General features: G+C 34.1%; 1 protein-coding gene across 1 annotated transcript; it reads left to right on the top strand.

Moving 5' to 3' along the window:
- The first annotated feature begins 3,251 nt into the window (after positions 1-3,251).
- LOC142984789 (uncharacterized) lies at positions 3,252-22,984 on the top strand. The gene is made up of 3 exons (XM_076132606.1): positions 3,252-3,473; positions 21,489-21,677; positions 22,203-22,984. The coding sequence occupies exons 1-3, from the start codon at positions 3,359-3,361 to the stop codon at positions 22,337-22,339; spliced, it is 441 nt and encodes a 146-aa protein (XP_075988721.1). The 5' UTR covers positions 3,252-3,358; the 3' UTR covers positions 22,340-22,984.
- Positions 22,985-23,127: the final 143 nt, after the last annotated feature.

Here is a 23,127-nt window from a genome sequence, read left to right as displayed (position 1 = left end):
TAAAGACGGAAAAAATTAATAATTTCTGGAATCGACATGGGCAACTCACACACGGCCATCTGATTCCAAACTAAGCAGAGCTTAGTATTAGCGTATTGTAACCAAATAACTGATAAACATAGATAACTTTACAACCAGGCTCAGAACAAATAATACTCGTGCTCTTCACACCAATATTTGTCCCGCGTAGGATTCGAACCCATCACACGCGGCGCAACGATTATTGCGGCGAGGTGACTATGGTAACCACAGCGCCAAAAGTGCAGTTATCAACCTAGCTTTTCTTCCTACTATGTTAAAGTCGGCTTCCAGTCTCACCGGATGCAGCTGAATACCAATATTTTACATGAAGCGACTGCCTATCGGACTGCCACAACCCAGTTACCTGGGTTATAACACGATACCCTTCGGTGAGACTGGTTATCAGACATTCAAGCTTCTGACTACTGTTAACGACTGTCTAAGGGCTTTGAAAATGACAGCCGGGTTCCACAATTCAACGTGCCTTTCGAAACACGGACAAGATGGTCACCCATCGCCAGAACAATCTCGGCAAGCGTAGCTTAATCTCAGAGATCGATCCGCGCGGCTGTTGTTAATAGAAAAGATGGGCACCCATACACTGAACAACCTCGGCAAGCGTAGCTTAACCTCAAAGATCGATCCGCGCGGCTGTTGTTAACTAAGCCACGAGCAATGAAGAAACGTGCAGTTATTAGTATAGAATATATGGATTGAACCAGTGATGATTTCATACTTACATATGAAGAACACGAAAGTGTTTGTTTATAAAATGATTCACACAGTCGATAACTTTCCCTTTCATTTGTTGTATTAGGCGTTTATGCTTTTGTTTCCTTGTCACGAGTCGTAATAATATGCTTATACTAGCTTTTGCTCACAACTTCGTCCGCGAGGTTTGCGAATTTTCATGCAAACTTTCATCCCCTATTTTATCTCCTTTGGGGTAGAATTGATCAAAATCCTTTCTTAGTAGATGCCTACGTCATAACATCTACCTGCATGCCAAATTTCAGGCCGATCTGTCCAGTGGTTTGGGCTGTACGTTGATAAATCACTATCCCCCAGTTTCTGAGGTACATTTAACGGTAGTTTATCGATTCAGTAGCGTTAAAACTCATATAAAAAACGCTATTGAATATAATATAAACTACCGTTAAATGTACCTCAGAAAACGGGGGTATGTCAGTCATCTTTGAGTACTAACTTACTAGCTGACACGGCAAACGTTGTTTTGCCATATAAATTATTTTTTTTTAAAAGTAGTGTCACTTATTGGTATGAAAGATAGATCTTGGCCGATTCTCAGACCTACTCAATATGCTCAATGAGAATCGGTCAAGCCATTTTGGAGGAGTACAGGAACGGACATTGTAACACGAGATTTTTTTTTGTAAGATATAGATTTTTAGATTTCAACTGTAGAGCGATTCTCTACATTCAGACATTTAAAATATTAATTTATAATCGAGATAAACTGTGCTCTTTACAACGTTGTCGGTCAGATAGATTGTATGAGTCATAGTGTTTAGGAATGGAAGATAACGTTAGTAATTCTAGGTAAACTCCTACGTTAATAAATATCTCGTACTAGCTGACCCGCGCAACTTCGCTTGCGTCATATAAGAGAATGGGTCAAAATTTTCCCCGTTTTTGTAACATTTTTTATTTCTGCTCTGCTCCTATTAGTCGTACCGTGATGATATATAGCCTATAGCCTTCCTTGATAAATGGTCTATTTAACACTGAAAGAATTTTTCAAATCGGGCTAGCAGTTCCCTATATTAGCGCGTTCAAACAAACAAACAATCAAACAAACTCTTCAGCTTTATAATATTAGTATAGATAAATTACATTAATGTGGTTCTAAACTGCGATCGTTTAGCGTGGTTACCTCGCCGCAATGACCGTAGCGCCGCATGTAGTGGCTTCCATCCAGGACAAATATTTGTGTGATGAGTAATATATAAGTGTGTATTTAGAAGTATATAAGTATGTTTATCAGTTATCTGGTGACAGTACAAGCTCGGCTTAGTTTGAAATCAGATGACCGTGTGTGTGTTGTCCATCGATATAAGATACAGGTAGTTATACTACGGCTTCCACAAATGACTTTCTTTCCAAAAGATTTCCCGGGATAAGTATTGATTTAGATAAGGGGGTGAACTTATTGCCATTTACCGAGCAAACCAAACTCTAGGCTACTAGGTATTGATAAATATTCTAAAATAAATTAGAAAAGACCCATACCACTGACCGACCGGGGAATCGAACCCGAGACCTTATAATAAGCAGTTGTATACACTAACGTCCAGACTACAATATTAAAAAAATATATTTCGAATTCAACCAGAACAATGAGCCGGACCTGCCAAAAGATTAAAGTCAAACTAATAAATTAATTTAAACTTTATTGATTTGGAAGCCTGCATAAGCAGAAAAGAATAACCATAAATAATATATCAAAGGCATAATGTCATGCGCCTTATACAAAAAAAAAACTTTTAAAAACCTTAGGTAGGATTAGAATGCATTTTGCATCAAAGTATTAAAGACTTATGTGATCATATATTGATGTGGAGTTACGCTCTTTTTCTGTTAAAGGTACGTACTTAATATTTTGTGCAATCGTATTTAGTTATTTATTAGAAGACAATGTTAGTTTACTGTCTGACACTAAGGCGTTACATACATACATATATAGGTAAGTACAATTATTCCTTTTTCCCATTTGCGACTATGGTAGGCTGAGACCAAAAATCGGTATTTGCTACGATCTTTACAAACTTTAACGTTATTCAAGTACATTAAAATTAGAAATCATTACATTAATGTCAGCATCCGAAGCAGCCTGCAGAAAATTGTTTGTTTATACATGCATATTATTACGTCATTTTCCTATAGTGGTAGGCAGATATATAAAAAAACCCACTTGGTACGATCCTTACAAACTTCCCTTGCCTCATTCACATCCAAACATCAAAATCTTCATTCGAAATTGTTTATAAAAATAATTTAATCCCAAAAAGTCATAAGTGCATTTAAATTGAGGTAATCTCATGCCCTTCTTGAACCACAACCGATGTGTCACATACATCGATAACATCATAAAAAATAATAAAAATTTCGCAACAAAAGCCAACCCTGAGAGGCGTGTAAAAAAAATAATACCCCAACGATCTTGCCATTCACTCCCCGCCTGTCATCGGCCATAAAAAGGCGGCAAAACGTTCATTTTGACTCAGTCTCGCAGCGGCCATTACGCTGACCTGTCAAAAAAAGCGCGCGTAAATTTATTCCTCTTTTATTTTTTAAAGGCATTCGTAAGGTGCTCAAAATGAAGTATTTCGTTGCATTCGCGGTTTTCGCTCTGGCTTTTGCCGCTGAAGAGAAAAAGGAGGAAGAGAGGCCTAAAACCTTCAGGAGATTGATTCCCGCTGATGTTTTAAGAGGTTAGTGTTATTTTTAGGATAATAATTTTATGAAGGACTGTTTTGATAGGCTGTATGGATTTTTTGGTCAGTGCCTAAAAAATTAAATGATTTTTAATGAAACGTAATTTCAAATCCTTTGTGATAGAATTCACGAATAATATTTTGATCTAGATTTTGTAAAGAATAAAAGTCAAAATTATTATTTTTAAAAAGTATAAATCTAATGAGCTTAAATTTTATGAGTAGTTTTTATAAAAAATAAAGTTTTATTTAATGTTTATGTTAAGTACTGATTTGATTCCTGAAATTTTGTTTCCGTAAAATTAAATACAAAACTTTAAAGCTATTTGTCAGAAAGTTTACAAAAAAATCAAAAGTTAGTCTAAAAAAGGTTTTGGAAAATAAACCGTGTTATTGCATTTCGAAGTAAATCTAGTTTTTAATTAAACCTGTTTGCAACACAGAAACGATTGCGAAAAACTGTTCTAAGAAAACTGCAATTAGAATTCATGAAACGTAAACCTATAAAGTTTTTTAAACTTATTTTTACTACAGTTTTAATTTGACATTGATTATGTCTTAATCCGTGATTAGAATGTACATCGAACGTTCTGGAAAAGTGCAACGATCACACGCAATCAACCGCCATTCGATCGAATTATTTCCACCAAGTAACTTTCAAGTTGCGATAAAAATGTTTATTTACACGCAAGTGGCATTTCTGAACGTAACTTAAAAACAAACTTCCTTATAATTAAAAAAAAAGTTACACAAATAAAAAAAATATAGAAAAATAAATAGTTTTTTGAATTTGGAATTGTAAATAGTCTTTGGCAAAGTTTAAATATGGTTACTCTGATACGAATTATTTTAAAATTTTGATTTGTTGATAGTGTTTAGATAAAGTTTGAAAAGTAAGAGTTCCTAAAATGTGTAACAAAATATGGAAGTGCTTAGTATTTTTGAAAAATAATTTATTTGTTATGAAATAAAATATCTGTAAGTACTTTATACAAAGCTTACTTTAGTATCATATTTAGTACCCATAGAATGTTGACAATCGTTTGACTTAGAACAAAGGAGTTCTCATAGCGAGTCCTATATTTTTATTTTGTTTAGAGAATGGACACCTTTGTGTTTGTGTGAATAATGCATTGTTTTCGTTAAGGAAATATTCCTACGGTCTTAATATTGAAGGATTATCACAGACTTTGAAATATCTTTGAAATAATTCGTTAAGTTTTACGTTCAAACCCGAGGCAACACACCAATGACTTAGAAGTTATGTGTGTATTAGAAATAATTATTACTTGTTGTTGAAGGAAAACATTGTGATGCATTGCATGCCTGAGAGTTCTTTAGAACAGTTCTAGAAGGTATGCAAAGTCCCCAACCCGCTATTGGCCAGCGTGGTGGACTCTAGGCCTAACCCGTCCCTCATTACGGGAGCAGAACCTTGCCCAGCAGTGGGACATTAATGGGATAAATTTATCAGTATTTAGAAGTCCATAATTTCATTCAAAATAACGCTAAATTAGTTCCTTTTTTTTCCTTTTTCGCTGTAACCATACGCTCGGCTTTCCTTTGATATATAACTAACTAAAAGAAACAACTGTTAATTGGACTGGACTGGATATTAACTGGACATGAATGGGATAAATTTATATTTAACTTCGAATGCAAAAGTGCATGGTGAAAGTACTTTATTCAATTGATATACTATTACATGTATCAAGTGTCGAGTCGACAATAGGTACTTTAAATAATACACATTGTTTGAAATCAAATTACAGTTTAAGATCTGGTATCATTTTTATTAGTATTTTTTATTGCCTGTTGTTAGTAGATGTGCTCTTCGAAATTGCTGAAAGAATAAAAGGGTTTTACATACAGGAATTAGCTTACATCTGCGTCTACGTTTGCGTAAAAACTGCTATAGTTATACGGTTTAGTACCCGCCATAGTTCTCGCTCCTAGATTTCCAGGAGAAGAAATATTATTACTAGTATGTCCTTTCTTCTAAATGTTTTTGTACAAAATTTCATCCAAATCGGTTCAGTAGTTTAGACATGAAGAAGAGACAAACAGATTGCTTTTGCATTTATTATGCTTATTTCTATTCAAGTTAATTTTAAGACATTTCTCTGCTCTTATTATGCCAATCTTTAATCATAAATTAAATAACAAACTTAGTCTCCAATTACGAAAACTAAAGTAATTATAACAAAAAAGTATCGTAAATTAATCCGACATGTTGTTGCGTGCGCGATGTAGAGTGTAAAAAAGTGTCACGCTTATGTAATAGATGGCAGTAACGGACGAGTTGGCAACACGCAGGGTTGTCGCTCAAATTAAAAATTAATATTTAACAAACTGGTTTGGGAGGAGACATTTATGGGTTAAAAAAGCTGTTTTTTTTTCAAGGCTGCCATCATAAATTATTAATTAATTAATAATATACAATAATAACTGCAAAACAAACTTATCTCACCACTAATTTTGTTTGCGTTAAACTGTAAATTTACGAAGTGGAATCTTATGTGAATTTCATCTGTAGATAAGGTGATTTTCGAAGAAGGTTTTAATGTATTATATGTTTTGATTAGCAAACTAGTGCAGTCAATAATAATTGTACCATTTTTATTTCATAATATTTTTTCGATGATTTCTCCACATTAATAAAGTTATTCTGAGAAATAATCCGAGATTAATAATCGCATCCAGCATCATTTATCTTTTTAAAATTAAAATTCAGTATGCATTTATTTTGCATATACTTTTATTCAAATTTTTTATATTATGTAATATATTATGCGCGAAAGATTAATATAATATATGAAGTAATCGTATATCCGTTATGTGACCTTCTTTTAAAGTGGCTTGAAATATAAGCTTTGAAACTTCCTTTTCTTTACATACTTAAATGTAAAGATATACTCTATCTATCCAAGTAGAAGATATATTACAATTTGCTTGAAAATAAATCCAGGCAGGTAACTTTAAACTTTCGCGTTTCAAGTTTATTATAGATTATAAAATATTTACGTAACAAGTTTATTAAAACATTCTAAGGTAAAACGCATGTTCACGCTAATTCCCATATTCTATTATATAAAAAATAATCCGAGCTTAAAAACTATATGTGGGCGAACTTTGGTCAGAATCCATTGAGTAGTTATTGCTCTTAAAAATAACAAATATCTTCACAAAATTACACATTTATAATATTAGTATTACCAGTAATTTTTGCTTAAAAATTACATACACATCTTTACAAATTTTCGCATTTATAATATTACTAGCAGGCAGCCCTATTAACAATGTAACAGTATTATTTAACAGTGAAATTGTCAATCAGTTATTTTTTCAAAGGTTTATTGTCTCATCGCGTGTTGTACCAGTTCCTGAAATAACAGTTACGTTGAACAGAGAATAATTGGTACTTGTTAAAGTAATTGATACTTTAAGTGGTATTTTTTTGCTTGTTATTTATAAAACATTTTGAGTAGGTAAGTGATGTCTGGTATTTATGAAATTTATTCATATTTATGTCTTGAAAAAAGTCTTGCGTAGTATTCGTAAGTCAGGTGCGTAGTACTCGTAACCGGCGGTCCTGTATGACAACATGTATGTATGTGAATGAAGCAAGGGAAGTTTGTAAGGATCGTACCAATATGCGTTCTCTGGTATTTGTCTACTCCTATGATAAGGCGTGATTTTACGTATGTATTTATGAAAATAATACTCCTGAAAAAATGCATGTAAAACTGCTAACTAATGATGAAGGAATGCATGAAATATATTACAATCATTTCGATAGTTAATTCCAATACAAAGTCGATGAACTATGAAATAATTTTTGTCAGGAAATGACCTACAGTAGTTATTTTGGTGTGAAATTGAAGTTAATTTTAAAAATAACATAATACAAAAAAGGAAATGTCATAATAATTACTTGCTTTATATCCTCGAAACGGCCATTTTTAAATTGAATAAGGAAGTAGATACTTATTAATAAAGTACATGATATTTTAAAGGGCGACGAAATCCGGATGTGACTTGTAAAATATTTTATTATTATAACTCAAATTAAGTAAAGACATTTCAAAATGTCATTTAAACAATTTTACTTAAGTTTTTTGTCTTATATAAGCTTCAGCATACAATTAAATAACTATAAGTCCTGTAAATAAGCGATATTATACCAAATTCCTTGCTAATATTGCAATTGGTCCACTGAAAGTCTCAAATCCTTAATATTTACACACGTTTGGCGCAGTGGTTAAAGTGGTCGTCTCACCACAATAACCGTAGTATAGTATTTTACTTCTTCTTCTTATCGTATGGTTAGTGGTCAGCCTAGTGTCAAAGTTGTTCAAGCCGCCCGAAGGCCTTTGACGTGGCTTAGTATTTTACTGACCCATACAATTGAAACTAAAATCGAAATAAGAGTAGTTTTATGTTAAAATTTGATTGTTCCTTACATAACAACTACAAAATAAATAAGAGGAAAACATTAACTTGACCATATCATAATGACCATTTTGACTAAGGCCAAGGAATTATATTTAAAAGTTACTCGGCCAAGGGTAAAAATGCTCCGATGCATAACAAGTTCTTTGTCATTGCTTAAATTAAAAAAACATTTTTCATGTCATCGCGTGTCGTTCATAGTACGATGGTTAAAAATATAATAGTTTCTTTTTTGATTATAAATTTAATCCATTAAAGTCCCACTGCTGGGCAAGGGTCTACTCCTGAGGGAGGGGTTAGGCATTGAGTCCACCACGCTGGCCAAGTGCTGGGTGGGGACTTTGCATACCTTCAAGAACAGTTCTAAAGAACTCTTAAGCATTGTTCTCCTTCACCGTTGGAGCAAGTGATAATTATTTCTAATACGCACATAACTTGGAAAAGTCATCGGTGTGATGCTTCGGGTTCGAACTTGCAACCACTTGCGTGGGAAGTACCAACTTATAGCACTCGTCTAATAATCTCCTTCAAAAACAAAAAAAATAGACTTTAGAGTCTTTATATTGAATAGACCCTAAAATCGTCTTTAATTATTTGTTATTCTATTAGAATCCTTCCTATAATATCAAATACAGAGATTTCTAACTCCTCATTTTAATCCAAAACTTTCCTGAATAATAATCGCCTACTATTATGTCTGAACTTTGCACTTTGGAAATCTAGATCAGCCGCACCTAGTTAATCTATAATTCGATCTGAGTTCTTGCCTAACTCGTTTACGATACAGTCACGACTTGGCGTTATATAATCGTCTGGGCAATAATTAGATCATTGGGGACTTAGATAATATGAATACTAATACTATTGCTTGAGGATTATGAATACCATGTGGTACATCACTATTTCTTTTCTTGTTTATTTTTTTACCGACTTCAAAAGAATTATATTCTCAATTCGTCGTAATCTTTTGTAGATTCAGAATTTAATTAAAACTAGCTGACTCGCGCAACTTCGCTTGTTTCGCACATAAGAGATAAGAGAGAATGGGTCTAAATTCTCCCCGTTTCTGTAGCCTTTATTATTGGTACTGTGCTCCTATTGGTCGTACCGTAATGGGCTATCTAACACGGAACGAATTTTTAAAATTGGACCAGTAGTTCCTGAGATTAGCGCGTTCAAACAAACAAACAAACTCTTCAGGTTTATAATATTAGTATAGATTAATTAGCATGTATTGGTATATCATTGTAGAATTTTAAAAATATATACAAAATTATGAATAACATAGCAACGAAAAGTGGATCGTCATTATGAAATAGGTCACCAAAATATATTAAAATACTGGTTCGAAACTTGTTTTATCAAAATTTATTTAAATGATCATCAATATTATTATTTAATAGAGAAATTATGTAATTTTATGGAAATTTCATTAATTAGCCAAATGGATATATCAAAACAGATTCATGTTTTTTACTTTTATTATTTAAAACTAGCTGACCCGCGCAACTTCGCTTGCGTCACATAAGAGAATCATAATTTTCCCCGTTTTTGTAACATTTTTCACTGGTACTCTGCTCCTATTGGTCGTAGCGTGATGATATATAGCCTAAAGCCTTCCTCGATAAATGTGCTATCTAACACTGAAAGAATTTTTCAAATCGGTACAGTAGTTCCTGAGATTAGCGCGTTCAAACAAACAAACAAACTCTTCAGCTTTATAATATTAGTATAGATAATTTCGGGGTAAAAAGTATCTTTTACGCTATCAATATAATCAATTTTATTAAAATTTGTCCAATGGTTTTTCGTGAAAGAGCAACAAACATACATTTTATCGTATGGTTGTGTTCAACCTAGTGTCAAAGTTGTTCAAGCCGACCGCAGGCCTTTGACGTGGCTTAACGACTGTTATCTTAGTAGACAACACCCGGGACCGAGTTTTTACGTGTTCTTCAAAGCACGGAGACGCTCAGTTCAAATACCACTAAGCGGACACCTATCTATAGAATGACCGCGCCAAGGTGTGTTTAGCCCGCAGATCGTTTACCGACCGGTGAGCACAACTGGCTATGGGCGCCTTAGGATAGGTACTGCAGGTAAATGCAGTAACAGAGTAACCCCCGGTTTCTGAGGTACATTTGACGGTAGTTTATCTATTCAATAGCGTCAAAACTCGCACAAAAACAACGCTATTGAATAGATAAACTACCGCTAAATGTGCACAGAAACCGGGGGTAATTGTTGCCAAGTAATTAACAAAAAGGAAGCGATCAGTGTCGCAAGCGTTGGCTTGCACTGTCGTAACTACTCGTAAAGTAGGATGTGTTGCAAGCCCGGCTCTATGCTCGATGCGTACAATCACGAATGATCGCCGATGTCATTGTAAATTGCGACATTGATCAGCCATTTGATTCTTGATCACGGAATTGATAAAAAAAATACTATCCATCTAGCAATAGCTATACCTACTAATAATTTCGTCACGGGGCACGGTAGACTCGATCTTTTTGAAAAATATTATGAGGATAAAGTATATACGATAATACGACGTTATATGAATAACGAAACATTAAAAAAATATTGTTTATGAGAAATCTTATCATTGACTAGCTGACCCGCGCAACTTCGCTTGCGTCACCTAAGAGAATGGGTCAAAATTTTCCCCGTTTTTGTAACATTTTTCGTTGCTACTCCGCTCCTAATGACCGTAGCGTGATGTTATATAGCCTATAGCCTTCCTCGATAAATGGGCTATCTAACACTGAAAGAATTTATCAAATCGGACCAGTAGTTCCTGAGATTAGCGTGTTCAAACAAACAAACAAACTCTTCAGCTTTATTATATTAGTATAGATACGGCATTGGCGTGATTGCCGTAGGAAAATTCACTCGAGCTTTCATCTAGTATATATTTTGCCGAACCTTGCATATAAGGCTCTCTACTAAGTTGTTAGACAGTAGTTATTTTTTTTTTCTATTACAAATGATACTAAGAAATTTAAATTAGACTATTCAGTAAAAGGAGACTAATGTGTACATTATACCGTGATGCGTAGCTTTTAAAAAGAACCTCTCACTTTTACAAATGTTAGCCTTTCACGAATTTGTTCAGCTTTTTATACACTTTCACAAAAATTTGTTTAACACTGAAATTCATTTGTTTGCATACAAATTGAGTGATTCATCTTTTGTTGAAGTCGGAACGAATTGCATGATTCATCACTATATGTTTTGAAACACAGTACCCCGCTATGGTTACGATTTTCTCTAAAACTTTTTTAACCCATTTGTGTCTCACTGCTGGGCAAGGGTTTCCTCTAAGTATGGTTGCAATTTACTCAGAAATTATTTTAGCCCAAGACTATCCCACGCTGGCCAAAGGTCTCCCAAACGAGGGAGGGATTAGGCCTTAACGCTAACCAAGTGCGGGTTGGGGACTTTACATCAAGTATGCGTATCACGTATCTCAGTTGACAACTAGTGTACGTCAAATTGATGGTCACTATTCAGTACGTTGCTTCTTCGACGTAACGTGTTAATCACTATAATCTAAGGGACAAAACAGGGGAACAGCATAGTGCCTTTCAAATAGTTATGAACTGAGATACATGATAGCCTCCCGAGAAGAAAGAATTTAAAAAATCTTAAATTAGTTATCAATTGTTACAACGTTAAAGGAAAACATCGTAATGGAAAGTTGCAAAATTAAAAGTTCTTCTTTGTTTTAAATACACTTTGATACTACTACTAACCATACAATAAATAAACAAAAAAACATTTACCACGGCTAAAGAATAAACAATTACTTTTGTTAAAAATTTCGTCGTGAAATTTCGAAATCGAGATTTCCCTTCGCCTTATTTCAACACATGTGCTTGCTTATTTGGTAGTTGACTCAGTTCATGTTTTTTGAAATAACGGATGTTCCTTTAAAGGTATCATTATGTATGTACATATAATATGTACCAAGTAGGGTACGTATATTGACTGCACGTTTGGCGCAGTGGTTAACGTGGTCGACTCGCCGCAATAACTATATCTAACTATCGCTTAACTATATTTGTCTATATTTCATTGATATTGGAAAGAGAGACACATTAGTCCGGGAAATCCTACTAATATTAGAAATGCGACAGTTTGTGAGTACGTATGGATGTTTGTTACTCTTTCACGCATATAGTACGTAACCATCTACGATGAAATTTGATATATAGGTAGCTGAAGACCCAGAATTTTTATCCCAGAGTTTCCGAGGGATCAAGATTTACGCAGGAGGGGTTTCCACGCAGACGAAGTCGCGAGCGACCTCTGGTACATGCATAAAATCACTTCTTTTTCCCATATTCATGTAGGCAGAGACCAAAGAACACCCAAGTGGTGTTCTTTGGTCTCTGATCCTTATAAACTTCTATTGCTCCATTCACATCCATACATCTTGTCATACATTATGAACTTATCCAAACTCAGACAAACCCGAAGCCTAATGCTAATATATCAGAAATAACACAAAAAAGGCCCTACACTTCAATTTATGATCCCTAAAAACCCACATCAAAATGACCATATATACCATATAATTGACAGTCAAAAGGGACAACCCTGTGCCATCTTTTTGCACCGAAACTGGTTTCAAAAGGCGACTTTTTGTTGAAGTCTTAAACTGTAATTGCACATAATAATTACTGTTTTCGTTGAAAATTTATTTGACCTTAAGTAACCTTTGTAATAATATTTAATGGTTTTAAGACTTATAATGTTGATAATTAGTTGTAACGAATTTGTAGGTGATCTTCAAAAGGTCACTAGCGCGGTTTGCAAAAAATCTGTGAGTTAAGCAAACCTTGGCGCGGTCATTCCATAGATGGGTGACGTTATAGTGTTATTCGAATTCTGCGTTTCCGTGCTTTGGAGGGTACGCAAACGTTGGTCCCGGTTGTCAATTCAGATAATAGTCGCTTAGCCACGTCACCGTATGTGCCCTACCGATATGGGTTAAAGGTGTGATTTTATGTATGTACTACCTGATCCGCGCAACTTCGCTTGCGTCACATAAGAGAGAATGGGTGAAATTTTTCCCCGTTTTTGTAACGTTTTTTACTGGTACTCTGCTCCTATTGGTCGTAGCGTGATGATATATAGCCTATAGCCTTCCTCGATAAATGGGCTATATAACACTGTAATATTTTTTCAAATCGGACCAGTAGTTCCTGAGATTAGCGCGTTCAAACAAACAAACAAACTCTTCAGCTTTATAATATTAGTATAGATGTATGTGTGTATGTTTGTATGTATGTATGTATGTATGTAAAAAGCCTTCATTTTGGATGTTAAAATGATAAGATCTACTGATTCAAAGATATGTAAAAGGATGTATGTTTTGTGTTATTTAAGCATTTCCTATGATCTTCAAATATATAATTTTAATTATAGCACTTCCAGTGGTTTATCTTTGCTGTTCATCTAATTGTAAACAAATCATTAAAATATATTTTTTGTTGTAAAAATAAACTATTATTTTTGGAACTAGAAACCTAAAGTTGTAAGCGCCATTTTGAAATAAAAATTTTCACTCTCTGAGGCTGGGTATATGCTACTTCTGACCACGGGTATGCAAGAGTCTTGGGTTCAATTCCCGGTTAATGCAAGCTATGGTTTTTCAAAATCTTTAAATAAAGCATAATAATAACGGAATTTGGAATATGAGAATAGGCCTTAAACAAAAAAACAATTATTACATTTTTTGTCAGTGTATTCTGTCTCATCTCCGAAACGACTAAACCACATTTTATTACTTACTTATCAACGTAGCGTCTTGTACCTACATTCATACAAACTAACAAATTAGTTACCAACAAAAAAATAGGAATTCACTACAAAAATAGCTTTTGTTACGTTTTTATTCAACTTTCTTAGAATCGTTGTTTCCTGGTGGCCTAGAGTATATACTGACTCATACAAAATGCAGGTGAATGGAAACCTTGAAGTATTCTAGAACTACAGGGCTTATGTATTTAGAACGCTGTTGTATATATATTGTAAGGAGTATATAAGTGTGGGAGTTGTAAGGATGCTTAGGATTTTAGCTTCGATATTATGGAATAATTTAACTAATATTATAAAGCTGAAGAGTTTGTTTGTTTGTTTGAGCGCTGTAATCTCAGAAACTACTGGTCCGATTCGAAAAATTCTTTCAGTCTTAGATAGCCGATTTATCGAGGAAGGCTATATATCATCACGCTACGACCAATAGGAGTTTTCTCCCTTAGATGATAGTGATTAACACGTACATCAAAGCAGCAATGTACTGAATAGTGACCATCAATTTAACGTACACTAGTTGTCAACTACGTGATACGCATACTGACCTACTAAACGTTTTAGTTATGTAAAAATTACATCAACCGTAAAAAACTTTGCCAAAAAGTCTTTTAACCGATTCTGAGACGAATTTTAATTTTATGTTGCTTGGTGATGCTCCAAATCTGACTCAGTGGCGCAATCAGTCCCGGGTTAGGAAAAGTACTACTACACTAGGTCATGTCTAATTTATATTAGAATATTCGGTCTTATTGATATATCATGAGGGCATGCAAAGTCCCCAACCCGCACTTGGCTAGCGTGGAGGACTCAAGGCCTAACCCCTCCCCCTCATTTGGGAGGAGTTCCTTGCCCTGCAGTGGGACAGTAATGAATATAAAAAAAAGTTAAGTTATTTCTTTTTATGGTCAAAATATTTATTTTCAAATTAAATGGGTCAAACTCATGGTCTTTGTGAGCCATTGTCATATAACAATAGGCAATAGGCTATTTTTTTGTTTGTATAGTCTCGCCTTGACCTCAAAAGACAGCCATTGTCATTACACATCATTATTATACGCAAAAACTACAGCTTTTAGATATAATTATATTTCTTTGTTTGTTGTTAAAGACAACTCCTACACTAAGAATTGCTCTTGTGTCGCGGGGACTTTTACAAACATGCAAACAACGGACACAAAGTACAACCAGACCCAAAACAATTTGTGGATCGATTCCGTGTGGGAATCGAACCTACGACCTCCCAACGCAATGGTAGCAGTGTGGTGACCTAAACCACTGCCCCAGGCAGTCAAAACTAATAAACATATTATAATTTGATTTCATTTTGCAAAAATGCGTGTTTAGTTATAATGCCATGTATAATAATAATATAAACTAAAAATGTCAATAACATAATTTATTCTAGTGGTTTGACATTTAAAAATAGAGTATAGTAATCAATCATTTAGATGAACTAGATTATTATAATTTTGATAATAATATAAGATCATATCGGTGATGTTTTGCAAAAAGGTCAGGTGCAACTCGTAACCGGTGGTCCTGTATAACAACATGTATGGATGTGAATGAAGCAGGGGATGTTTGTAAGGATCTTTAAGGATCTTTTGGACTTTATGTTTTTATCTATTTTAATAGATACTCATGACCATTCTGGATTTGTATTGCTTTTTCTGACCAAATGCAGTCTGTTTTCGGTACTATAAAATAAGATATCTACAACAAACATCATCATATTTTAATCAATTTCCACAAAAAATTGGTCATTACAAGTGTACTAAAAACTCCATGAATTGATCTATCTGTTGATGAAAGTCACACGAAGATTGATGTAGTAGTCTCCGAGTTTATTGCGAACATGCTAAGAAAGAATCTAAAATCTTTGTTTATCAATGCAGTGACTATAAAAAGACTAATGTAGTTGAAACAAAAAACAATTTACAATGCAAATGAAAAAAAAACTAGATCTATAACATCTTATTCTTAGGAATCCTTCACCTTTAAAACTAATAATAAAATGGTCTACAACCATTAAATACATACTTAAATTATAAATGCAAAAGTCGGTTACGCTTTCACGGCTAAACCGCTCAACCGATTTTAATGAAAATTTGCATTCATACATACATACTCGTACATACATACATACATATATAAAATCACGCCTTGTTCCCATAGGGGTAGGCAGAGGCCAGGAAACGTAACTTTAACGCCATAGAATTCTTTTTAAACATAAAAAAAATATATATTTACTAATTTAGTCCCATGTAATATCGGGCAAGCGTATTGCCATATACCGGGCACGTTACCAAACTCCGGGCTACTATTGAGTTCCTTGCCAAGTTTGTTTAAATAATACCTAATACATCTTACATTTTTTGTTTTTTAAATCAGAGACAAGGTTAAAGTAAAAAAAACTTTTAATTAAATAACGGAAATGACATTTATGTTGACATTTCGTTTTTTTAAACGAGCAGCTGTCGCCCACCTGTCAATTTTAAAAATGGAATGAGGGTTTTATTGTTTTTTTAAATTGCTTTTTTTATATACTGACTTTTATTTTATTATTTAAGTGCTTTTTTAAGTCTTTTATTAATCTTGCGATGCCTGAAGGTGTAGGTAGGGTCTTAACTCGCACTGGTCGTATGAGATACCATTTCACCGGGCTATGAGAATCATAGAACAGAGATATCTCTTTGGCGCAGTGATTAAGGTAGTCGTCACATCACTAACAGTGGGCCGTGAAGTCGTGGGTTCGATACTCATCTCGGTCAAATAGTTGAGCATTCCAGACTTGTTTCGAGGTTAGTAGTACTTTGTGTCCGTTGTTTGTATGTTAGTAAAATTTGTATTGTATCTGTGTATTAGGTCTTAAAGTCTGTTGGCCATAATAAATGTTCCTTTACGCGTAGGTTTCTACACAATTTATTTAAAACCATGTTATGTAGTATATTGAGGAGGCGGATGTCACGTTATTCTACTGACGACACGGGAATCGTACACGTGACCTTGTTTCACGTGGGTAGTCTCACGTGGACTATAGGGGGATTATAAAAACAATCCTTACTAATTGTTTTGATAGACTCCTAGAAGTGCTCATAGCTAGTTCTATTCACCGGTTAGTAAACGATCAGTGGGTTAAGCAACTTTGGCAAGAACCGCCCGTAGATGGGTGGCTGCAGTGATGTACCTCTTTATTTTAATCGAATAGCATGTAAAAATCTTTCCCAGCTGTTTTCAAGAATGGTGTCGATAACTTTAACAATTAACTATTAATGCTCAAGCCGTATATAAATAAACGATTTATAACATAGATATCGTTTTTTTATGTTAAATAAATAGTCGTTTAAAATCTTTTATAATATTAATGTTGAATAATATAAAGTAAGACGGTAACTTGCATAATTTTGTTGCAAAACTTCCATCTGTCTTCGGATTAACTGTTACGATAATAGGGTTGTCACTACATCGAAAATTATTGCATTTTTAATTGATTTAGATGTTTGTTTTGTTCGGCAATATGACTCGACTATCTAGAACTACGTATTACTATTACTTAGAACTTACTACTACTACTATTTAGAACTCTCTACTATTTAGAATAATCTGAATATACATTCGCAAAATACCTATTGGTCTTTTGCGAATGTACCTACCTATTGCACTTTGTATGGGAATCGAACCCGGAACCTCTTGGTTAGTCGGATACACTTCCTATCGCGTTACAGAGGCAGTATAAATGCAAAAATCTTATATAAATAAATAAATCTATACAAAACAATCATAAAAAAAATCCTATGTATTTTCTAGCGCACCTTATTTCCTTCACAATTAAGTAACCCCCTCTATTCGTCTCAGCCCCCCTGCTTTCAACCACAACCGACCTACAATTAAACCATCATTTGGCAACCCTACACCGTCCCACTTATTCGGATCTAGATGTATGACCACTTTCACTTTTGCAATATCTCTCAGTCTTCCGTCTGTACTAAATACTTATTATAACGCTTTAATACAAATAAGGATCAGCACAATAGTATCCTGTAACATCACGCAATTTATGTCCCAAGATATAAGTAGAGTGTGTCTCAATGTCAGTTCAATTAGTTTAGTAATTTAACAGTTAATACGAAACAGACGGATAAACAAACTTTTGCTTGTATATAACAGCTCTTATCCTCTTACATAAAAATATAGGAAGTTATGAGAGGCTTGTAAAGAGTTTTGTTTCTTTCACTCGCGAAATAAAAAAGAGAAAACATATTTTAGTAGCCTTTTAACTAAAACACGGCTATAGTGTCTTTATGAATAAGAGGGTAAGTCTACATTCTATACTAGGTACTAAAATACTGGTAGAAATTTACAATATTCCGGCAAAAATAATAAAAAATACAACCTCCAGAAATCGAACCTAGAATTCGACAGTTGCATTTTTCGCACATTTTTTTAATTCATTACTTATTACAATCTTCCTGATAGTCTATCTACCACTTATCTGCGACTAATCTATCCTTCGACAAAGAGTGACTAATTCTTCATTCAAGGTGAATGAAGTTAGTAGCAGTTAGTGACCTCTACGATAATAAGGAAATGCTCGGCAACGCGTTTTTAACTCGGAACGACAAAAAGAAGTCCAATTATTTGGACATAAGTGGTTTAAACTAGCTATAACTACTGACTTCGTCCGAGTATAGTACATAACTTGACTGAGTACCGTGGCGCAGTGGTTAAGGTGGTCGCAATGTCACTATCTTTGTGTCGGGAGGTAGTGAGTTCGATTCCCACATGAAATTTTTTTTTGCGCGATCCAAAAATATTTGTTTCGGGTCTGGTTTTACTTTGTGTCCGTTGTTTGTATGTTTGTAAATGTCCCCACGACAGAAGAGCAATTGTTAGTGCGGGATTTGTCTATAAAAAAAATGATAATTTAGATCCCATTGATCCCATAAAAACCTTGTCCCGACATTTACACACATAATTTAAATAATTATTTAATTTAGTTTAGTTGTTCAAAAGTTGCGCGTACGTACATTTCAGTGATTCATTTTTATTTATATAAATGTTAATTTATTAAAGTAGACATTTGCTAGACTGTTAATTGGCTAAGCGTTAAAAATAAAAACATTTATAACCTTCCATACTTACATAAATGCAAAAGAAAATTAATATTTAGTATTTCTAGTCTGTATATTTTTACGCTTTTTCAGCAAAACTACTGTTCCGATTTGCTTGAAATTTGGCAGACGAATAGATGAAAATATTGCAGATATTCACACGTAAAATCATGCCTTTTTCTCATTGGATATAGGCAGAGACCAAAGATCGTTTCAATACTATCTAATATATAAAATTCTCGCGTCACAGTTTTCGTTACCACACTCCTCCGAAACGGCTTGACCGATTCTAATGAAATTTTTGAGCATATTGAGTATAGCAAAACAACATTTGCCGGGTCAGCTAGTAGAAGTATAAACATTTCACTAAAAAGTTTAGTAAACTTGTCTCTAGTTCCGCTTTTAAACTCTTTGACATACATCAACAATACATAACAGTACATATGTACAATAGTACATACAACAATACATTGTGTGATGGCCGTGATCTAAAAACTGACACTATTGTTGTGTTAAATCGTGCGAATTTTACATACAAAATAACATTAGATTCGGTTTTTGTTTTATATCTATTTTAGTGTGGAAATTGCGTATTTTTATGGCATTTTAAATGTCTACTTATATAAACAATAGGTGAATCACTTGCGTATATATTTCACCCCCTATTTTACATGCTTAGGGGTTGTTTTTAGGCTATGATTCAATCCGAATCTTTTGCTATCTTCCTTTGGTATACAGTACCTAACCACGAAAGTGTTCGAAGGTTGGAACCCAAGGCAACACACCAACGACTTTTCAAAGTTATGTGTGTATAAGAAATAATTATTACTTGTTCCTTTTCCTTGATGAAACTTTGCATGCTTACAAGTTCTTGAATTAAAGCAAAATTGTAATTGGCCAGCATGGTGGATTCAAGGATTTCAAAAAAAAAACAAAATCAAATCATTTATTCATATAGGTCAAATGCTGACACTTATGACAGTCAATGATACAAAGAGTGAATTTACCGCCAGTTCGGAAGGTAGGGCCAATGAGAAGAGCTGGCAAGAATCTCTTGGCCACTCTTTTTAATCGCCAAATGGTTGTAACAATATAATTATATCAGGTATAAATCATTGATTATGTAAGGAGCTGCTACCAACACCACCGATTCGTCCCTCATTCCGAATGGAGACTGGTTACATCTTCGTTATTTATTTACCTCACTTTATTACGATTCTAGCTGACACTCAATAAATCGTTATAAATCGTGCAGTTTATATCTCGCTAACAATTTTAGAATGTGTTTCGTGCCTCGAAGCCTTCACTTCGTTGCAACGATGCAATTGTGAAAGGAATTGCAGTTACTGATTCACCGTCTATACATACTTAACATTATACTTTATACTCAATATTGTAGGCAGAAGTTTATGAGATATACCCACGTTTCACTGTTTAAAATATCCGACAACTTATTCATCCGACTGAAAGCATACAAAATTCAAAATTTTGCACATCATTGAGCTCTAGGCTTATTTGCTAAAGCTACTTTATACCCGCAATAAACACAGAATATTAATTATTATGTTCTACAATAAATCGGACATCCCAAGGCTTTCTACTAAGTTGTCGGACTGTAATCACACGTAATAGAGGACGACCATGCCATCTATTGGGCAAATTAATAAACTCTGAGCAATTATTAGGATTAGGGACTTTGCATACCTTTAAGAACTGTATTAAAGAACTCTCAGGCATGCAAGGTTTCATCACGATATTTTCCTTCACCGTTATAACAAGTGATAATTATTTCCAATACACACATAACTTTGAGAAGTCATCGCTCATGTTTTCATCGAACATTTGCGTATACTACTATCACTAAGTAAAGACATAGGGTAATTAGAAATCGTCTTTATGTGCAAATGTTAGAAAGTAAGCAGCCTAACGACTTGTGGACGGTTCTAAGACAATATTAGTTTTGAGTGAAAGTGTCAATGCGGTACTTTAGAATGTTTATGTAGTTATTACTGCTTACGTTCTTTGTGCCAAAGATTTATGTTTTAGAGAGTAGTTAGAAATGCTAATATAAATCTATGAATGCTGATTGGGTTGTTAAAAAATAAAATAATAATGTCCTCCTAGGCGATATACGGCTACGGCGGTGAGTTTCATTGAAACTGGCCATTAAAAAATATATTGATAAATTAAAAACATCATTATGGGTAAAATTACTTTAATGTAACAAAATCTAAGATTAGTTTTTAACACATTACTGTCCCACTGCAGGGCAAGGGTTTCCTACTCCTCTAACAGGTGGAGCGGTTAGGCCTTGAGTCCACCACGCTGGCCAAGTGTGGGTTGGGGAATACTTACAATAATTTTAATTACATACATTTAGATTTATTTATGAAAATGTTTGTCAAATCCATACAGCCAGTCAAAAGAGAGACTTTATATACAAAAATAACATATTTTGAGCCATTCCCAAAAGTTTAGTGTCTCTACTCCTACATATATGTATGTATATACAACCATCTGATATAAGTGTATATGTGGCACACGCCACAGAAATCCTGTTAAAGCCACAAATACATAATTTTGATGCACCCAAACAAAAATTTTCAAACTCCCCTTTTTTCTCCAGACTTCCCAGGCATGTGCTTCGCGTCCACCCGCTGCGCGACCGTCGAGCCTGGCAACACATGGGACCTGGCTCCATTCTGCGGTCGTTCCACCTGCGTGGTCAGCGAGGACACTCCTCCAAGGCTGCTGGAGCTCGTTGAGGACTGCGGACCTCTGCCTCTGGCTAACCCTAAGTGCAAGCTGGATACTGGTTAGTATAAAATTTTGTAAATTATATTGGATGGTATTTTTTTAGAACCAAGTGTAATTTTGAAAGCGATACTTGAAAATGATGGTCAGTCTTTAGGAACCAAGAGTGATTGATTTAAAATAGCTAATAATATTTGATAATGTTGGTCAGTTTTATTAAAACTAGCCAATTAGGTATTATATTATTTGTATTGCTCAGAAATTAATCTATAGAAAAATTGTCGAGCTGTTAATGTTTCTGATCCAGATTCAATACCCTGGTCAATAAAAAACCGTTATTATCTTGTCGATAGTGAACAATCATAATAATCCAGGATTTCTATTTTAGTTGAAAAATCCTTAGGCGTACTGTAAAAAATACATGTGATTAAATTGGTACGGAGATTGCAGGTTCGATATCTTATTGCAAGATATTGATAAGCTTTCTATAACAAATATACTTCTAAAAACATACTATACTATTAGAATTTAAGTATATACATATGTTATTCACATTCATACTAATTCAACTTATTTCTACTTCCAGACAAGACCAACAAGACCGCGCCCTTCCCCGGCTGCTGTCCGATCTTCACCTGCGAAGATGGTGCCAAATTAGAGTACCCTGAACTCCCAACCCCCGCCCCAGAAGCGGAAAAGAAAGAAGAAGAAAAGAAAGCCTAAATAACAAAATAAAATTACGGCATTTCACATCACTAAACATCAAACCATCCCGCGCCCCTGATTGGCTAAATATCACGTGATAAACTCAAATCTGGAATCTCATTGGTTCGTTGAAATTTTAGTGATGGGAAAATGAAATGCCGAATAAAATATTGGTCTCACAAAATCCTAAAGTATACCAAATTGTATGGGTGTTTAAATTGTATTGTATTTTTATCAGAGATCTATGCGTTTGACGGTCAGAAAGTATTTTTGTGTGCGTCATTCATTTCAATAGTTCAAAAATGTAGATTTCTATTTCCTGTTTTTTCATTGAATTTGACAAAAGAGTACGTTTTTACTGTTACTCATTGTGTCACAATAGAAAGCGGTGACACAAAACTATGGAACACAGTGTTGTGATTTGAGCACTTTTGGAAAAAATCAGAAAAACAAAAAAAACATTTTTTTGAAAAAATTTCTTCGATTTTTTTTCTTTTGCTAATTATTAAGGTGTTTTCTTGATTTTTTCCAAAAGCGTTCGTTTTATTTTTTTTAGAATTATCGGCTTTTTTACTTGAATACCTGCCTAATATAATGTTTTGTGATATTGATAACATTAATATAAATAGAAAAGTTATTCAATAAAAAATACAAAATTTCTAATTGTTGTGTTTTCATTTTAAACCTTAGTTCTTAAGTAATAGCATACTAAGTTATAAATTTGACAAAATAAGGGCCAAATTTTAACCTAAATGAATATTGTTTTGATTTAAATATAGTAGATGTTAGGGGACATTTACAAACAT

The sequence above is a fragment of the Anticarsia gemmatalis genome, chromosome 28 (assembly GCF_050436995.1).
Source record: "Anticarsia gemmatalis isolate Benzon Research Colony breed Stoneville strain chromosome 28, ilAntGemm2 primary, whole genome shotgun sequence".
Lineage (NCBI taxonomy): Eukaryota > Metazoa > Arthropoda > Insecta > Lepidoptera > Erebidae > Anticarsia > Anticarsia gemmatalis.
This window is presented reverse-complemented; position numbering and strand designations above follow the sequence as displayed.

Bases quoted from the DNA above. Each gene is read 5' to 3' on its own strand.
- LOC142984789 (XM_076132606.1), top strand. From the start codon at position 3,359: ATGAAGTATTTCGTTGCATTCGCGGTTTTCGCTCTGGCTTTTGCCGCT. The intron at 3,474-21,488 runs GTTAGTGTTATT...TTTTTTCTCCAG, and splicing joins TCCCGCTGATGTTTTAAGAG to ACTTCCCAGGCATGTGCTTC. The intron at 21,678-22,202 runs GTTAGTATAAAA...TTCTACTTCCAG, and splicing joins TAAGTGCAAGCTGGATACTG to ACAAGACCAACAAGACCGCG.